The following is a 15,230-nucleotide window of genomic DNA, read 5'->3' on the forward strand; positions in this document are numbered from 1 at the left end:
CTTTCAAGACACTAAAGGTCTTTGAATCAGACATGAATAAAAGTGAGTCCACTGAAATACTTTTCTATGGTAACAGATAAACAGATAAAATTATAGGTGGAAGAGAACTTTGGATAGCTGCTGAGCCAACCCTTCTTATAAATGAGGGAACTAAGGCCATAATTTGCTCAAAATCACAAGACTGATGGCTTTACTAACACTTTCACTAAAGCTTCAAAAACCTTAGAGGTTTGTGTTGAAGTCTCACATTACCTAAATATGTAAGAACTGCAGCAGAATTAATCAAGAGACAATGAGAATCTGGTACACTAAATGAGAAGATACTACGTTCTAAAAGAGAAATTCAACAAAAACAGAGCTGTTTGTATTAAACTAATTAGGATTTACAGTAAATGAACTTTCATATACCAGGCTTGCCAAATTAAATAAGAAAATATAAATGGTAAAAATTGCTAAATAAACTTTTAAAGTAACAGTATAAAAACACTTAATAATATAGTTCAATTACTCACAACAAGTAAGTTCATAATAGTGTGTCCTATTTCTCCATAAAGAGGTTTTCGGCTTCTGATACTTGTTACAGGAGCAGGATATGCTATATATAAGAAAGGGAAACTGTTTACCATCAACAAAACCCCCAAATTTCTTGAATATAATATCTTTAATTCTTTTTTATTAATATCTTTAATTCTTATTTTAGAAACAAACAGTATGCATAAATACCACCCAATCAGTTCTTGGGAGAAAGTGAGAGATGGCATTAACACTTACTGTGTTATCTACTAGATGCTATATTGAATAGAGAACTTTACACACATTATCTCATTTAAATACAATAACACCTAAATGAGTAAATGTGTCTATACCTATTTCATAAAAGAAGAACTTTCTCATTGAGACACAAAAATTAATAAATTTCCTCGTAGTAATTAAGTTAATAACTGGTGAAACAGATTTGAAATTAGGCTGGCCTGATTCCAGAGCATTTAATCTTTTCTTAATACATGTTGTTTCCACAAAATTAGGAGGGGTGAGAAACTATAACCACGGGTTAGGTTCCTGTAAAATTCTGACAATTTAAAGAGAAATACAAAGACTTTTAAGGCATTTATAATTATATTCAATTGTGTTAACTTATAAATGATAGTAAACTTTTATAGTTTTTGGTTCAGCATGACAAAAGGAGCATAGAGAGTCACAGAAACCAATGAAAAAAAGGGAAGGGAAGATGGCTGACTGAAGCCAGCTTTCCACAGAGGCTTCCTTTCAGAGGAGAGTTAAAGGACAGAAATTTAGCAAGTAACCTGGTAGATTAGAGTTGCACCAAGAGAGAAGGTTGAAGAACGCACATCAACCCCACTGAGGCCAGCTGCGACCCCAAGGATACAAACAAAAGATACAAAATCCATCACCAAGCAGATGGGAGTCCCCTCCCCCATGAGAACGGCTCAGAGTGCCCCACAAACAAACGAGCAAAGTTCAAAGGTCCTCCCACTACACTCCATGGGACAGACCCTCTACAAACTGGACCTACCTCCCCTACTAGGGTACTACGGCGTTCTCCTGCCAGGCGTAAAACTGTATAAAACTGTATATATTCTCTACCTACAATTCTGAGGTCCCAGCACTCCCCTCCACTATCACTCTGAGGTCTAGAGGCCTGTCCCCCAGGAGTCCAGATTCTTGGGTGTTTTCTCGAGAGGTGTGAACAGAGCCTGAACTGCTGCTGGTCAGTGCTGATTCTGCAGCATGGGAGTGAGGAGAGGACGATAGGCTGAGAGGGAACCACACCAGAGCAGTGGTGCCCCAAGGCGCAGAGCAGCAGCCATTTTTTGGCAACAATAGGGCTCACTCCCGGATATTCCAAAGCCAGACCCCCTGTCTCCCTGGGCAACCAGAGGAGGACAGGCATCTTCCCAGATGGCAACCACTGCGGAACAGATATGGGACGGAAACGAAGGCCCCGTGAGTAAAGGGTTTGCCTGAGGCGGTACTGGACTGGGTGCAGCGTGGGGACTAGAAAACGCATGCGCAGAGCTGGGAAATTCCCAGGGCGGGGCTGACCGAGAGGACTGCTTTACTGAGCCTAAGACACACCCAACACTCAAGGGATCGTCAGCGTATAGACAAAGGAAGGCAGGAGACTAGAACTGACAGCAAACTGAATACAAACCTGCAGGAGCCAAGACAGGGCCTGAGGCGCAGGCTCTGGGAACTCAAAACAGCTTCTCTTCTGCAGGGGAATTTAGCAGGGACAGAAACAAATTCCCGCAAAGTTGTTCTGTTCTGTTCTGTCAGTAACATCAATCAGGGGCAGGGCTGGAACTGAGTGAACACCCCCAAGCCTCCATCAAGCCCTAGGTTCTCAGGCCTCACCTCCCCCTGTTGGATACAGGCAGAGCACAGCAGTCTGGCTGAGCAGAAATAGATTTCTTGTGATTCGGGCAGGTGCAAAACCCTGGAGTATCTGTTCACTGGAGGCAACTGGATCACAGCCCTGCGGGGCTATCAGTGACTGGGCGTGACAGAGGGGCAAGGTGGGAAAGGAGGCATCAACCTTCCCAGACTAATCTATTTGCAGGGTGGGTCTTCCTGACTTCACAGAGCACAGGAGCAAGTCATATCTGAGTTGTCACCAGACCTCTGTGATCCAGTTGCCAGAGACCTTTTAAACTCTTCCACCTGAGACAGGTGCTGACTGAGACAATTTATTTGGACCTTTTGAATTGAGCCAATCACCTAAGAACTATTCAAGTGGTGCCCTTGGTGTGTGGTTGTAGGAAGGTTTGATTTTCCTTTTCCAATTGTTGCCTGTGGGGGCAGGGTGACTTAATTGCTGGTATTTCTCCACAGCTGAGACTTCAACACAGAGTAACTGTTTCACTAGGGTCGAACAGAGACCAGCTGAAAACAAGACAGAACCATTTAGCCCCACCACACCAAACAGGTCCCCAGTTTCTCAGGCCATACCACTGTACGGGTCCTCGACAAAGCTCCAGGGGAAAAATCAAATGGTGTAAAACAATCATGGGGCGGAATCAGCGGAAAAACTCTGGTAACATGAATAACCAGAATACATCAACCCCCCCAAGGAAAGATATGACAGATGTAACTGAAGATCCTATTCAGAAACAGCTGGCCGAGATGTCAGAAATCGAATTCAGAATTTGGATTGCAAACGAGATTAATAAAATGAAGGAAAATTTGGAATTAGAAATTCGAGGAGCAATTAAAAGGTCGGAATTAGAAATTCGAGGAGAAATTCAAAAGTTGTCTCAAGAATTTAACGAATTTAAAGACAAAACCACCAAAGATTTTGACACACTGAAGCAAGAATTTGCAGCCCTTGAAGATCTGAAAAATACAGTAGAATCCCTCAGTAACAGAGTTGAGCAAGCAGAAGAAAGGATTTCTGACATTGAAGACAAAGCCTTTGAACACTCCCAAACTCTCAAAGAGGAAGAGAAATGGAGAGCAAAAATGGATTATTCTCTCAAACAACTCTGTGATAATTCGAAGAAGGCTAATATCCGCCTCATTTGAATCCCTGAAAGTGATGAAGTGGCCTCGCAAGGCACAGAGGGCCCTCTCCATGAAATTATAAAAGAGAATTTTCCAGACATGCCAAGAGATTCTGAAATTCGGATAGCAGACAGTTTCAGAACCCCAGCAGGACTCAATCCAAATAACACATCCCCCAGGCATATCATAAGTAACTTCACAAAAGTTAATATGAAGGAGAAAATTCTGAAAGCAGCCAGATGTAAGAAATACATTACCTACAAAGGGGAGAATATTAGAATGACTGCAGATCTCTCTGCTGAAACTTTTCAAGCCAGAAGAGGGTGGTCATCAACTTTTAATCTCCTAAAGCAAAATAACTTTCAACCCGGATCCTGTATCCAGCTAAACTGAGTTTCATCTATGATGGAGAAATTAAATACTTTAATGACATTCATATGTTCCAGAAATTTGCCATAACCAAACCAGCTCTTCAGGATATTCTCAGACCTATCCTCCATAATGACCAACCCAATCCTCTACCACAAAAGTAAACTCCCTCAGAAACTTTTGATCAAACTCCAACTTCCACAGTGGCGAAAGGATTAAAACTGTCCACTGGACTTTTGAAAAACTTGATACCCAAAATTTTACCAGACTTATTGATATTCTCCATTAATGGAAACGGCTTAAACTGTCCTCTAAAGAGGCACAAGTTAGCCGACTGGATACAAAAGCTCAGGCCAGATATTTGTCCATACAAGAGTCACATCTTACCTTAAAAGATAAATACAGACTCAGGGTGAAAGGATGGTCGTCCACATTTCAGGCAAATGGTAATCAGAAAAAAGCAGGTGTTGCAATTCTATTTGCAGACACAATAGGCTTTAAACCAACAAAAGTAAGGAAGGACAAGAATGGTCACTTCATATTTATTAAGGGTGATACTCCATATGATGAGATTTCAATTATTAGTATCTATGCACCCAACCAGAATGCACCTCAATTTATAAGAGAAACTCTAACAGACATGAGCAACTTGATTTCCTCCAGCTCCATAATAGTCGGAGATTTCAACACTCCTTTGGCAGTGTTGGATAGATCCTCCAATAAGAAGCTGAGCAAAGAAATTTTAGATTTCAACCTAACCATCCAACATCTGGATTTAGCAGACATCTACAGAACATTTCATCCCAACAAAACTGAATACACATACTTTTCATCAGCCCATGGAACATACTCCAAAATCGATCACATCTTAGGTCACAAGTCTAACCTCAGTGGCCTTTCTAATAATAGAAATTATTCCTTGCATCTCTTCGGACCACCATGGAATAAATTTGAACTCAGGAACAACAGGAATCTGTATACTCATATAAGAACATGGAATTTAAATAACCTTATGCTGAATGATAGCTGGGTCAGAGATGAGATTAAGAAGGAAATTGCCAAATTTTTGGAACAAAATGACAATGAAGACACGAATTATCAGAACTTCTGGGATACTGCAAAGACAGTCCTAAGAGGGAAATGTATAGCACTGCAAGCCTTCCTCAAGAGAACAAAAAGAGAGGAAGTTAAGAACTTAATGGGACACCTCAGGCAACTGGAAAAGGAAGAACATTCCAACCCCAAACCCAGTAGAAGAAAAGTAATAACCAAAATTAGAGCAGAATTAAATGAAATTGAAAACAAAAGAATTATACAACAGATCAATAAATCAAAAAGTTGGTTTCTTGAAAAGGTCAATAAAATAGATAAATCTTTGGCTAACCTAACCAGGAAAAAAAGAATAAAATCTCTAATCTAATCAATCAGAAACGACAAAAACGAAATAACAGACTCCTCAGAAATTCAAAAAATTCTTAATGAATATTACAAGAAACTTTATTCTCAGAAATATGAAAATCTGAAGGAAATTGACCAATACTTGGAAGCGTCACCTTCCAAGACTTAGCCAGAATCAAGTGGAAATGTTGAAAAGGCCTATATCAAGTTCTGAAATAGCATCAACCATACAAAATCTCCCTAAAAAGAAAAGCCCAGGACCAGATGGCTTCATGTGAGAATTCTACTAAACCTTTAAAGAGGAACTAGTACCTATATTACTCAACCTGTTCCAAAAGGTAGAAAAAGAAGGAAGACTACCCAACACGTTCTATGAAGCAAACATCACCCTGATCCCCAAACCAGGAAATGACCCAACAAGAAAAGAAAATTATAGACCAATATCACTAATGAATATAGATGCAAAAATATTCAACAAGATCCTAACAAACAGAATCCAGCAACACATCAAACAAATTATACATCATGACCACATCGGTTTTATCTCAGGGCGTAGGATAATATTTAGATATAAACATATCCTACATCAAGCACACAAAGTAAACTCAGTGTGAGTTTAAAATGACTTGCTTTTCTTCCAGAGGCTTAAGAGACCTGGACCCCCCTGGGTTACTTGCAGGGTTAGGCTTTTGTTGAGTTGTAAATTCCTTAGGCCTTTTCTCTGAAGCTGTACACCCCGTGAAGCCTGAGATCCAAGGGCATGCCGCCCTTCCTCAGAGATACGGGCCAGAGGGTTGACATACGTTAACAACATATTGTCGGAGGTCTATAGGTGCTCTGCCCTGAAGGAAGGACACAGTCATTACTTCATACTGAGTAAACTGAGTGAATGCTTGAAGATATTCAATTCCCCTGTGGCTACTTTCGTCTTTGTGACCTGCTCAGAAATTAGTCATTGTTTAGAAGAAGAGATTTACTACACAGGTGACTGCATTGATATGGTAACAAAATATTTCAAGTTAAATTTCAGATATGTAAAAAAGAAGATAGGATGATGATGAAACTAATAGATAATAGATTAAGTGTGTATGTGACTGGAAGAGTATAAAACCAAAACTTGGAATAAAGATTTTTGCTACATGCCATTTCATCTCATCTAAGTGCGTGTAATCTGTTTCTTGACTTAATAAATTATAGGAGCGAGTTTACACCCATGACAAAGCTGCTGTTCATTCACGTCTCTGGTCACGCAACATACTGGCGTAGTCGGCAGGATCAGGGGATCGTGAAGGAGCAGAAAGACTTTCTGAATGTCAGGCTGGAGGACGGCCGCCTCCACCAGGACACCTCGGAGAGATCTTCGCTGAAGCCGTTTGAGGTAAACTTGAGAACCCTGTAACTGGGACGGTGCAATTGCCACACAGAGTACGTGGGACGTCTCCAGCATAACAAGAAACATGGGAGGAAATAATATGAGTCTTCAGCTCTCTTCCTCTTTGGAGGACCAGTATATTGCCATTTTAAAAACTCTGATTTCTACCACTAAAATTCCGGTAAAAACCAGTAACCTGAGGGAACTTTTCCGTGTGGTTGTTAAGCATTGCCACTGGTTTACACCTGACCGGAAAGTCCAGCTTAATTTAAAAGTCTGGAAGAAAGTGAGTCAGGCTTTGTGTCGTGCCCACCAAAAAGGCAATTTTATAAGCAGGGAAATCTGGGCAACCTTTAGACTGGTTCAAATTGCATTGGAACCGTTTCAAACGTGTTCAGAGCAAGATTCTGAGACTGAGGACATTGGCTCTGACGAGTTGCCACCCCCGCCTTCTTTGCCTGAGCTGGATAAGTTAAACCAGCCAGAGCAGATTGCGGAAATTCTCAGAAATTCTGAACATGAGTATGATTTGCCAGGTACCCATTCTGAATCCCAATCTAATAAGCCTCAAAAGAAATATGTGGGTGACTTAATTAGTCTTGAAAGTGATGCAGAGAGCTGTCCGGAATTAGTGGAAATGGCTGATGGATCAGCTCAAAAAGAGTCTGAGTTTGAACACCTTAAAAAGGTTATGGCTGAAAATTTTCAAACAATGAATCAAAGAATTGCCTTCTTAGAAAAGAAGGGAGCTGAAATACTCTCCTCTAGAGCAAGCTCTAAAGCAGGTTCTTATAAAAATGTGCTTCCACCTTACAAGTCTCTAACTCCTTCTGCACCAGCAGGTCCTATAGTCTCGAGGGAAGGCCCTTTACATCATAATGCTCCACCAGGAATCCTGTGTGGCCTAATCCTCCAAATACTCGCTTCACAGCACAGTATCACTTTCCCTTAGATATTTCTGAATTGGCTATATCTAACAAAAACTCAGTTCAAATTTCAGAATTGAGTAATAATAAATAGGCTGTTATACAAGCACATCCTGTCTTCAGGGAAATTAGAGACAATGGTCAATCAGGAGCTGCTCAGCATGCTCCTATAGAAGTAAAATTTTTAAGAACAATAAAAGATGCTATTTACGCCTATGGACCCACCTCACCCCTTGTAATTGGCACTTTAAACTCATATTGCACAAATCATATTTTTATTCCTGCTGACTGGAAAACTTTAGCTTGTACTACCTTGAGCCCTGGTCAATTTTTACAATTCAAGGTTTGGTGACTGGAAGAGGCAACTTTGTAAAACCGAGCTCAGGGAACTCCAGTTAACTCTTTAATGGGTACTGGCCCTGTGGCTGACATTCACCAACAGCTGCAATTAACACAAGATTTATTAATGCAGGTTAAGGATGTTTATATTAGAGCTTGGCAAAGACTAGAGGAAAAGGATGGGGTTAAACAATTTTTTACAAAAATCATGCAAACAAACAATGAACCATATTCTGAATTTGTAGCTAGACTTCAGATAGCAATTGAAAGGTCTGTTCCTGGAGAACAGGCCAAACAGATGTTTTTATTACAATTAGCATTTGAGAATGCCAATTCAGATTGTAAGTTGGCCCTGACCCCTGTCAAGAATCAGGACAATGTTTCCATTGAACAATATCTCCGCACTTGTAGGGATATTGGTTCTGGAGCATTTCAGGCAAAGCTTAATGCTGCCACCTTGGAGGAGGCACTTAATGGGACTAAAAAGAAAGCAAAATGTTTTTTGTGTTTTTTTTTTTATTGTTGGGATTCATTGAGGGTACAATAAGCCAGGTTACACTGATGGCAAAATGTTTTAATTGTGGGAAAATAGGGCATCTGCGTTCTGAATGTCCCAAAGCTAAAATTGAGAGTACTTCAGCTGTGGTAATTCAGGATATCAAGCTGCAAGCACCTGGCCTATGCTGCCACTGTGGAAAGGGTAAACATTAGACTAATGAATGTAGATCTATTAGGGATAAAAACGGCAAACTTCTGCCGCCCAGAGTAGAATTTGTTCCGGCTCAGGAATCAAAAAACAAAATATCGGGCCCAGCTCAGGGCCTGGAAATCAACAATATGAGCAATCAAAGTCCATTTCCAGTGGACAATGGGATAACACATGCACAGACGAATCAGAACAACTAATTGAAATAGAGCCTGTGAAATTGCATGTCCAGGATCTCTTTCATGCAACTCAAGGAAATGCAGCTTTAGATATACCAATACTATCTGAGGAAGAAATCTTAACTGACAAAAACCTAGAAAACTTCAGACTGGAATATATGGCCCTATTCCACCAAACTCTGTGGGACTTATTTTAGGTAGAAGCAGTTTAACAATGGAAGGTTTAAACATACATCCTGGAGTGATTGATTCGGATTTTCAAGGGGAAATTATGCCTATGGCTTCTTCTACTCAGCATATAAAATTAAAAGCTGGTCAAAGAATTGCACAAATTTTAATACTGCCTTATCATAAAGGATAGGCCGCTCCTGTAAAGCAGGAAGTGGGAAGGTGGCTTTGGCAGCACAGGAAAACAGGTTTTCTGGCATACTTTCCTTAATGACTCTAGACCTCGGTGTACAGTAACTTTTACTGATAAAATGGCAATTACTGGACTAGTAGATTCAGGAACTGATGTTTCAATAATTGCTTCTTACATGTGACCTAAGGGCTGGCCAAAAAAGAAAATCGAGGCTACATCTGTTGGTATGGGAACTTTAACTGATATTGAACAAAGTACAAATATTTTAAACTGCTTTGGCCCTGAGGGTCAGAAAGCTCAACTACGCCCTTATGTGGCTCCTATTGCATTATCTATATGGGGCAGAGATCTTTTACAACAGTGGGGAGCTATGATTACTTTTCCAACTATTTCCAAACCAGCCAAGACTACAATGATGAATATGGGTTATAATCCCATTGACCCCACTCCTACTTTAAAACCTGAAATTGTAAGAATGGGAAATGACAAAACTGGACTAGACTTGCCTGCTCTTCATGAGGGTTTTATATAGCGGCTCCTGTTCAGCGCTTCGCCCTGCCCTTAAAATTGTTAACAGATAAACCGATATGGGTTGAACAGTGGCCGCTCCCTTATGAAAAATCAGAAGTGCTTCATAATATAGTTCAAGACCAGTTAAAAGTAGGCCATATTATGCCCAGTACCAGTAAATGGAATAGCCCAGTATTTCTAGTAAAAAAGAAATCTGGAAAATGGAAAATAATGACTGATTTAAGAAGAATCAATGCAATTATTTCTCCGATGGGAAACTCACAATCTGGAATACCTAACCCATCTCTAATTCCTAAAACTTACTCTATTATCATAATCGATTTAAAAGACTGTTTCTTTACCATTCCTCTTCATCCCGAAGATGCTGAAAGATTTGCTTTTACTATTCCTGCCTTGAACTCAGAAAAACCTTCCATTTGAAGGTTCTTCCTCAAGGCATGTTGAATAGCCCCACCTTATGTCAACTTTTTGTAAATCAGCCTTTAGAGAAAGTAAGGACACTTTTCCCGGAGGGTATGTGCTTACATTATATGGATGGTATCTTAATAGCACACCCTGATAAGGAAAAGTTACAACAGATGTTTGAAGCTGTAAAGAAAAATTGCCAGCAGTTTGGACTTGTCATTTCTGAAGACAAAATACAGTATACAAATCCATGGGAGTATTTAGGATATAAAATAACTAGGCAAAAAATAATTCCACAAAAGGTAACTATTAAAAGAGATACTTTAAAAACTCTGAATGATTTTCAAAAATTATTAGGAAATATAAATTGAATTAGACCTAGTTTAGGAATTCCCACATATACTCTAAAAAATTTGTTTGCAACTTTAGAAGGACCAGCTGATTTAAAAAGCCCTAGAGTATTAACTGCTGAGGCAGAAAAAGAATTACAGTGGATAGAACAACACATCCAGCAATCTCAAATAGAATTAATGAAATCGGTCATTTTTATTTATATGTGTTTCCTTCCAATCATTCTCCTACTGGACTGTTAACACAAAAAAATAATTTTATAGAATGATGTTTTCTACCTAACAAAACAGTTAAGAAAATGAAAACATATATATATAAAATAGCTGCAATAATTTTAAAAGGACGTCAAAGATTTAGACAATTAATTGGTAAAGACCCAGAAAAAATATTTGTGCCTCTTACTAATTCTCAAATTAATAATTTATTTATCTTCAACATTGAATGGCAAATTGCTCTTTCAGATTACCTAGGAATTATAGATAACCATTATACTAAAGATAAAAGAATTCAATTTCTTAAAAGAACTACTTAGATATTACCAAAAATTATTAAAGAACATCCTTTAGATAATGCTCTCACTTTTTATACCGATGCTAACAAGAAAGGAATTACAGGATATATAGGAGAAAAAATACAAAAGGTCGAACAGTCTCCTTATCAATCTGTTCAGAAAGCTGAATTATTTGCTATAGTAAAGCTACTAAGTGATTATCCAGATCGAGAGATAAATATTATTAAAGACTCAATCTTTTGTACAATCGTAGTAGAAAACATTGAGACTGTTACTTTAACTAAAAATAATTCAGAATTAAATTTGTTATTTCACAAACTACAAAAGTTAGTAAGAGCCCGAGTAAAAGGTATTTATATTACACATATTAGAACCCATACAGAATTACCCAGACCTTTATCAGAAGGTAGTCATATGGTAGATCGATTAATAGGGTCAGTACTTACTGCCCAACAAGAACATAATATTCATCATTCTAATGCAAAATCATTAAAACAGAGACATGGCATCACTTGGCACTCTGAGCCATAGTCTGATCTTGCCCCACTTAACAACCTTTAGTAGCACCTCCTTTACCCAAGGGAGTTAATCCTAGAGGATTGAAATCTAATCAACTATGGCAAATGGATGTAACTCAATTTCCAGAATTTAGTAAGACAAAATATATACATCATACTATGGATACTTATTCTCATTTTTCCTTTTTTTTTTGTAGAGACAGAGTTTCACTGTGCCGCCCTCGGTAGAGTGCCGTGGCATCACACGGCTCACAGCAACCTCCAGCTCTTGGGCTTCCGCAATTCTCTTGCCTCAGCCTCCCTAGTATCTGGGACTACAGGCACCCACCACAGCGCTCGGCTATTTTTTGTTGCAGTTTGGCCGGGGCTGGGTTTGAACCCGCCACCCTCGGCATATGTGGCCGGCGCCCTACTCACTGAGCCACAGGCACCACCCTCAAACTTTTTCCTTAACTAATACTTCTAAAGGTCCTATAATGGACTGGAGTCCAAAGGCAACTTTACTTGACAGTAATAAAAGACCTATTAACATTGAGTTGCCAAGAGATGAGTTTACCTATCCTATAAATAAAAATAAAATTAATATTAATATGACAACACCTATGAGTTGGACAGATGTTGGGTTTGCACCCCCCCACACCTGGAATTTATGGCTTTCCTAAACAAAATCATTTGTGGAAAGTAGCAGCAGCCCTACAACTTATGAAGGGTTGGACTGGTGGATTGTTTTATCATCAAACCACCACACCTCATACTTATGGAATTTATTCTCCATGATGAAAGATACATTCAAGCTTGTGTTCAATTACTCTTTGTGTGGCTTAAGGGCAACATAAAGTGGAATAAAAAAACAGGAGAATTATTTTGTCCTGTGTGTCAACTGTTTACTTGTATTAATAGTTCTTTAAGTTTTAATCCTCAAAAGGAACAGCTGTATTTGTTGAGAGCCAGGACAGGTGTGTCGATGCTAGTGAATTTGACCAGACCGTGGCAAGAATCTCCTGCCCTGACAATCCTCCAACTTCTAGCTGATCAAGTTTTGAGAAGAATGAAGAGATTTATTGAACTTCTATTTGCTGTTATTTTAGGAATTATTGCTGTGACAGTTTCTGCTGCTGTCTCTGGGGTGGCTTTAACCCAAGGAATTAAAACACATAATTTTGTGGCTGATTGGCATAAAGACTCTGAACAATTATGAACTGCTCAAAAACAAATTGACACTGAATTATATAATGAAATTACTGACTAAGAAATTATATAATGAAATTACTGACTAAGCTGCTGTTATGCTGGAGGATGAGTTAGTTAGCTTAAAGAAACAAATGAAGTTGAAATGTGATTGAAATGTAACTACTTTTTGTATAACCCCTGTTAAACATAATGAGAGTAAATTTCCTTGGGAGAATGTTAACGGGCCAGAGCATTTGTTAAACCATGATAATTTAACTAAGGAAATTATAAATTTACAACATGAGATACATTCTGCTTTTGAAAACAAATTACAAAAAATAGATGGAGATCAGATATTAAAAGGCATAGCTGATGGAATTGAACAAATGAATCCTATTCCAAAAATACAAGGACTTATAGGGAGTTCCATAGGATCATTAGCATTATTTTTAATTATTGGATTCATTTTATATTTAATTTGTAAAATAATAAAGCATGCTCCAAGCAAAAATAAACATTATGCACAGGTGTTTGCTTTAATGATAACAGATATGAAAAATATTCGTCAAAAAACAAAAGGGGGAAATGTAGGATAATATTTAGAAATAAACATATCCTACATCAAGCACACAAACTAAATTCAGTGTGAGTTTAAAATGACTTGCTTTTCTTCCAGAGGCTTAAGAGACCTGGAACCCCTGGGTTACTTGCAGGGTTAGGCTTTTTTTGAGTTGTAAATTCCTTAGGCCTTTTCTCTGAAGCTGTATACCCCATGAAGCCTGAGATCTAAGGGCATGCCGCCCTTCCTCAGAGATACGGGCCAGAGGGTTGACATACGTTAACAACATATTGTCGGAGGTCTATAGGTGCTCTGCCCTGAAGGAAGGACACAGTCATTACTTCATACTGAGTAAACTGAGTGAATGCTTGAAGATATTCAATTCCCCTGTGGCTACTTTCGTCTTTGTGACCTGCTCAGAAATTAGTCACTGTTTAGAAGAAGAGATTTACTACACAGGTGATTGCATTGATATGGTAACAAAATATTTCAAGTTAAATTTCAGATATGTAAAAAAGAAGATAGGATGATGATGAAACTAATAGATAATAGATAAAGTGTGTATGTGACTGGAAGAGTATAAAACCAAAACTTGGAATAAAGATTTTTCGCTACATGCCATTTCATCTCATCTAACTGTGTGTAGTCTGTTTCTTGACTTAATAATTAAAGGAGCGAGTTTACACCCACGACAAAGCTGCTGTTCGTTCACGTCCCTGGTCACACAACACAGGGTCTCAAGGCTGGTTCAATATACGTAAATCTATGAGTATAATTCAGCACATAAACAAATTAAAAAACAAAGACTATATGATTCTCTCAATTGATGCAGAAAAAGCTTTTGATAATATCCAGCATCCCTTCATGATCAGAACACTTAAGAAAATTGGTATAGAAGGGACATTTCTTAAACTGATAGAGGCCATCTACAGCAAACCCACACTTTCAATATCGTATTGAATGGAGTTAAATTGAAATCATCTCCACTCAAATCAGGAACCAGACAAGGCTGCCCATTGTCTCCACTGCTCTTTAACATTGTAATGGAAGTTTTAGCCACTGCAATTAGGGAAGAAAAGGCGATCAAGGGTATCCACATAGGGTCAGAAGAGATCAAACTTTCGCTCTTCGCAAATGATTTGATTATATATCTGGAAAACACCAGGGATTCTACTACAAAACTCTTAGAAGTGATCAAGGAATACAGCAGCGTTTCAGGTTACAAAATCAACATTCATAAATCGGTAGCCTTTATATATACAATAGTCAAGCTGAAAACATAGTTAAGGATTCTATTCCATTCACAGTAGTGACAAAGAAGATGAAATATTTGGGAGTTTATCTAACAAAGGACATGAAAGATCTCTATAAAGAGAACTATGAAACTTTAAGAAAAGAAATAGCTGAAAATGTTAACAAATGGAAAAACATACCATGCTCAAGGCTGGGAAGAATCAACATTGTTAAAATATCCATCCTACCCAAAACAATATACAATTTTAATGTAATCCCTATTAAAGCTCCACTGTCACACTTTAAAGATCTTGAAAAAATAATACTTCGTTTTATATGGAATCATAAAAAACCTCGAATAGCCAAGACATTACTCAGAAATAAAAACAAAGCAGGAGGAATCATGCTACCAGACCTTAGACTATACTATAAATCGATAGTGATCAAAACAGCATGGTACTGGCACAAAAACAGAGAAGTAGATGTCTGGAACAGAACAGAGAACCAAGAGATGAATCCAGCTACTTACCGTTATCTGATCTTGGACAAGCATATTAAAAACATTCAGTGGGGAAAAGATTCCCTATTTAACAAATGGTGCATGTGAACTGGGTGGCAACCTGTAGAAGACTGAAACTGGACCCACCTTTCACCATTAACTAAGATAGACTCTCACTGGATTAAAGATTTAAACTTAAGACGTGAAACTATAAAAATACTAGAAGAGAGTGCAGGGAAAACCCTTGAAGAAATCAGTTTGCGCGGGTATTTTATGAGGAG

The 15,230-nt window shown here is 38.5% G+C and overlaps 1 protein-coding gene across 1 annotated transcript in view; it reads right to left on the reverse strand.

Moving 5' to 3' along the window:
* ZFYVE16 (zinc finger FYVE-type containing 16) overlaps positions 1-15,230 on the reverse strand; it is an 81,277-nt gene that overhangs the window by 20,420 nt on the left and 45,627 nt on the right. The window contains exon 11 of the mRNA XM_053587619.1: positions 513-595. Coding sequence (XP_053443594.1) covers positions 513-595 — 83 coding nt within the window. The remainder of the gene's footprint in view (positions 1-512; positions 596-15,230) is intronic.

Source organism: Nycticebus coucang, chromosome 1 (assembly GCF_027406575.1).
Source record: "Nycticebus coucang isolate mNycCou1 chromosome 1, mNycCou1.pri, whole genome shotgun sequence".
Taxonomy (NCBI): domain Eukaryota; kingdom Metazoa; phylum Chordata; class Mammalia; order Primates; family Lorisidae; genus Nycticebus; species Nycticebus coucang.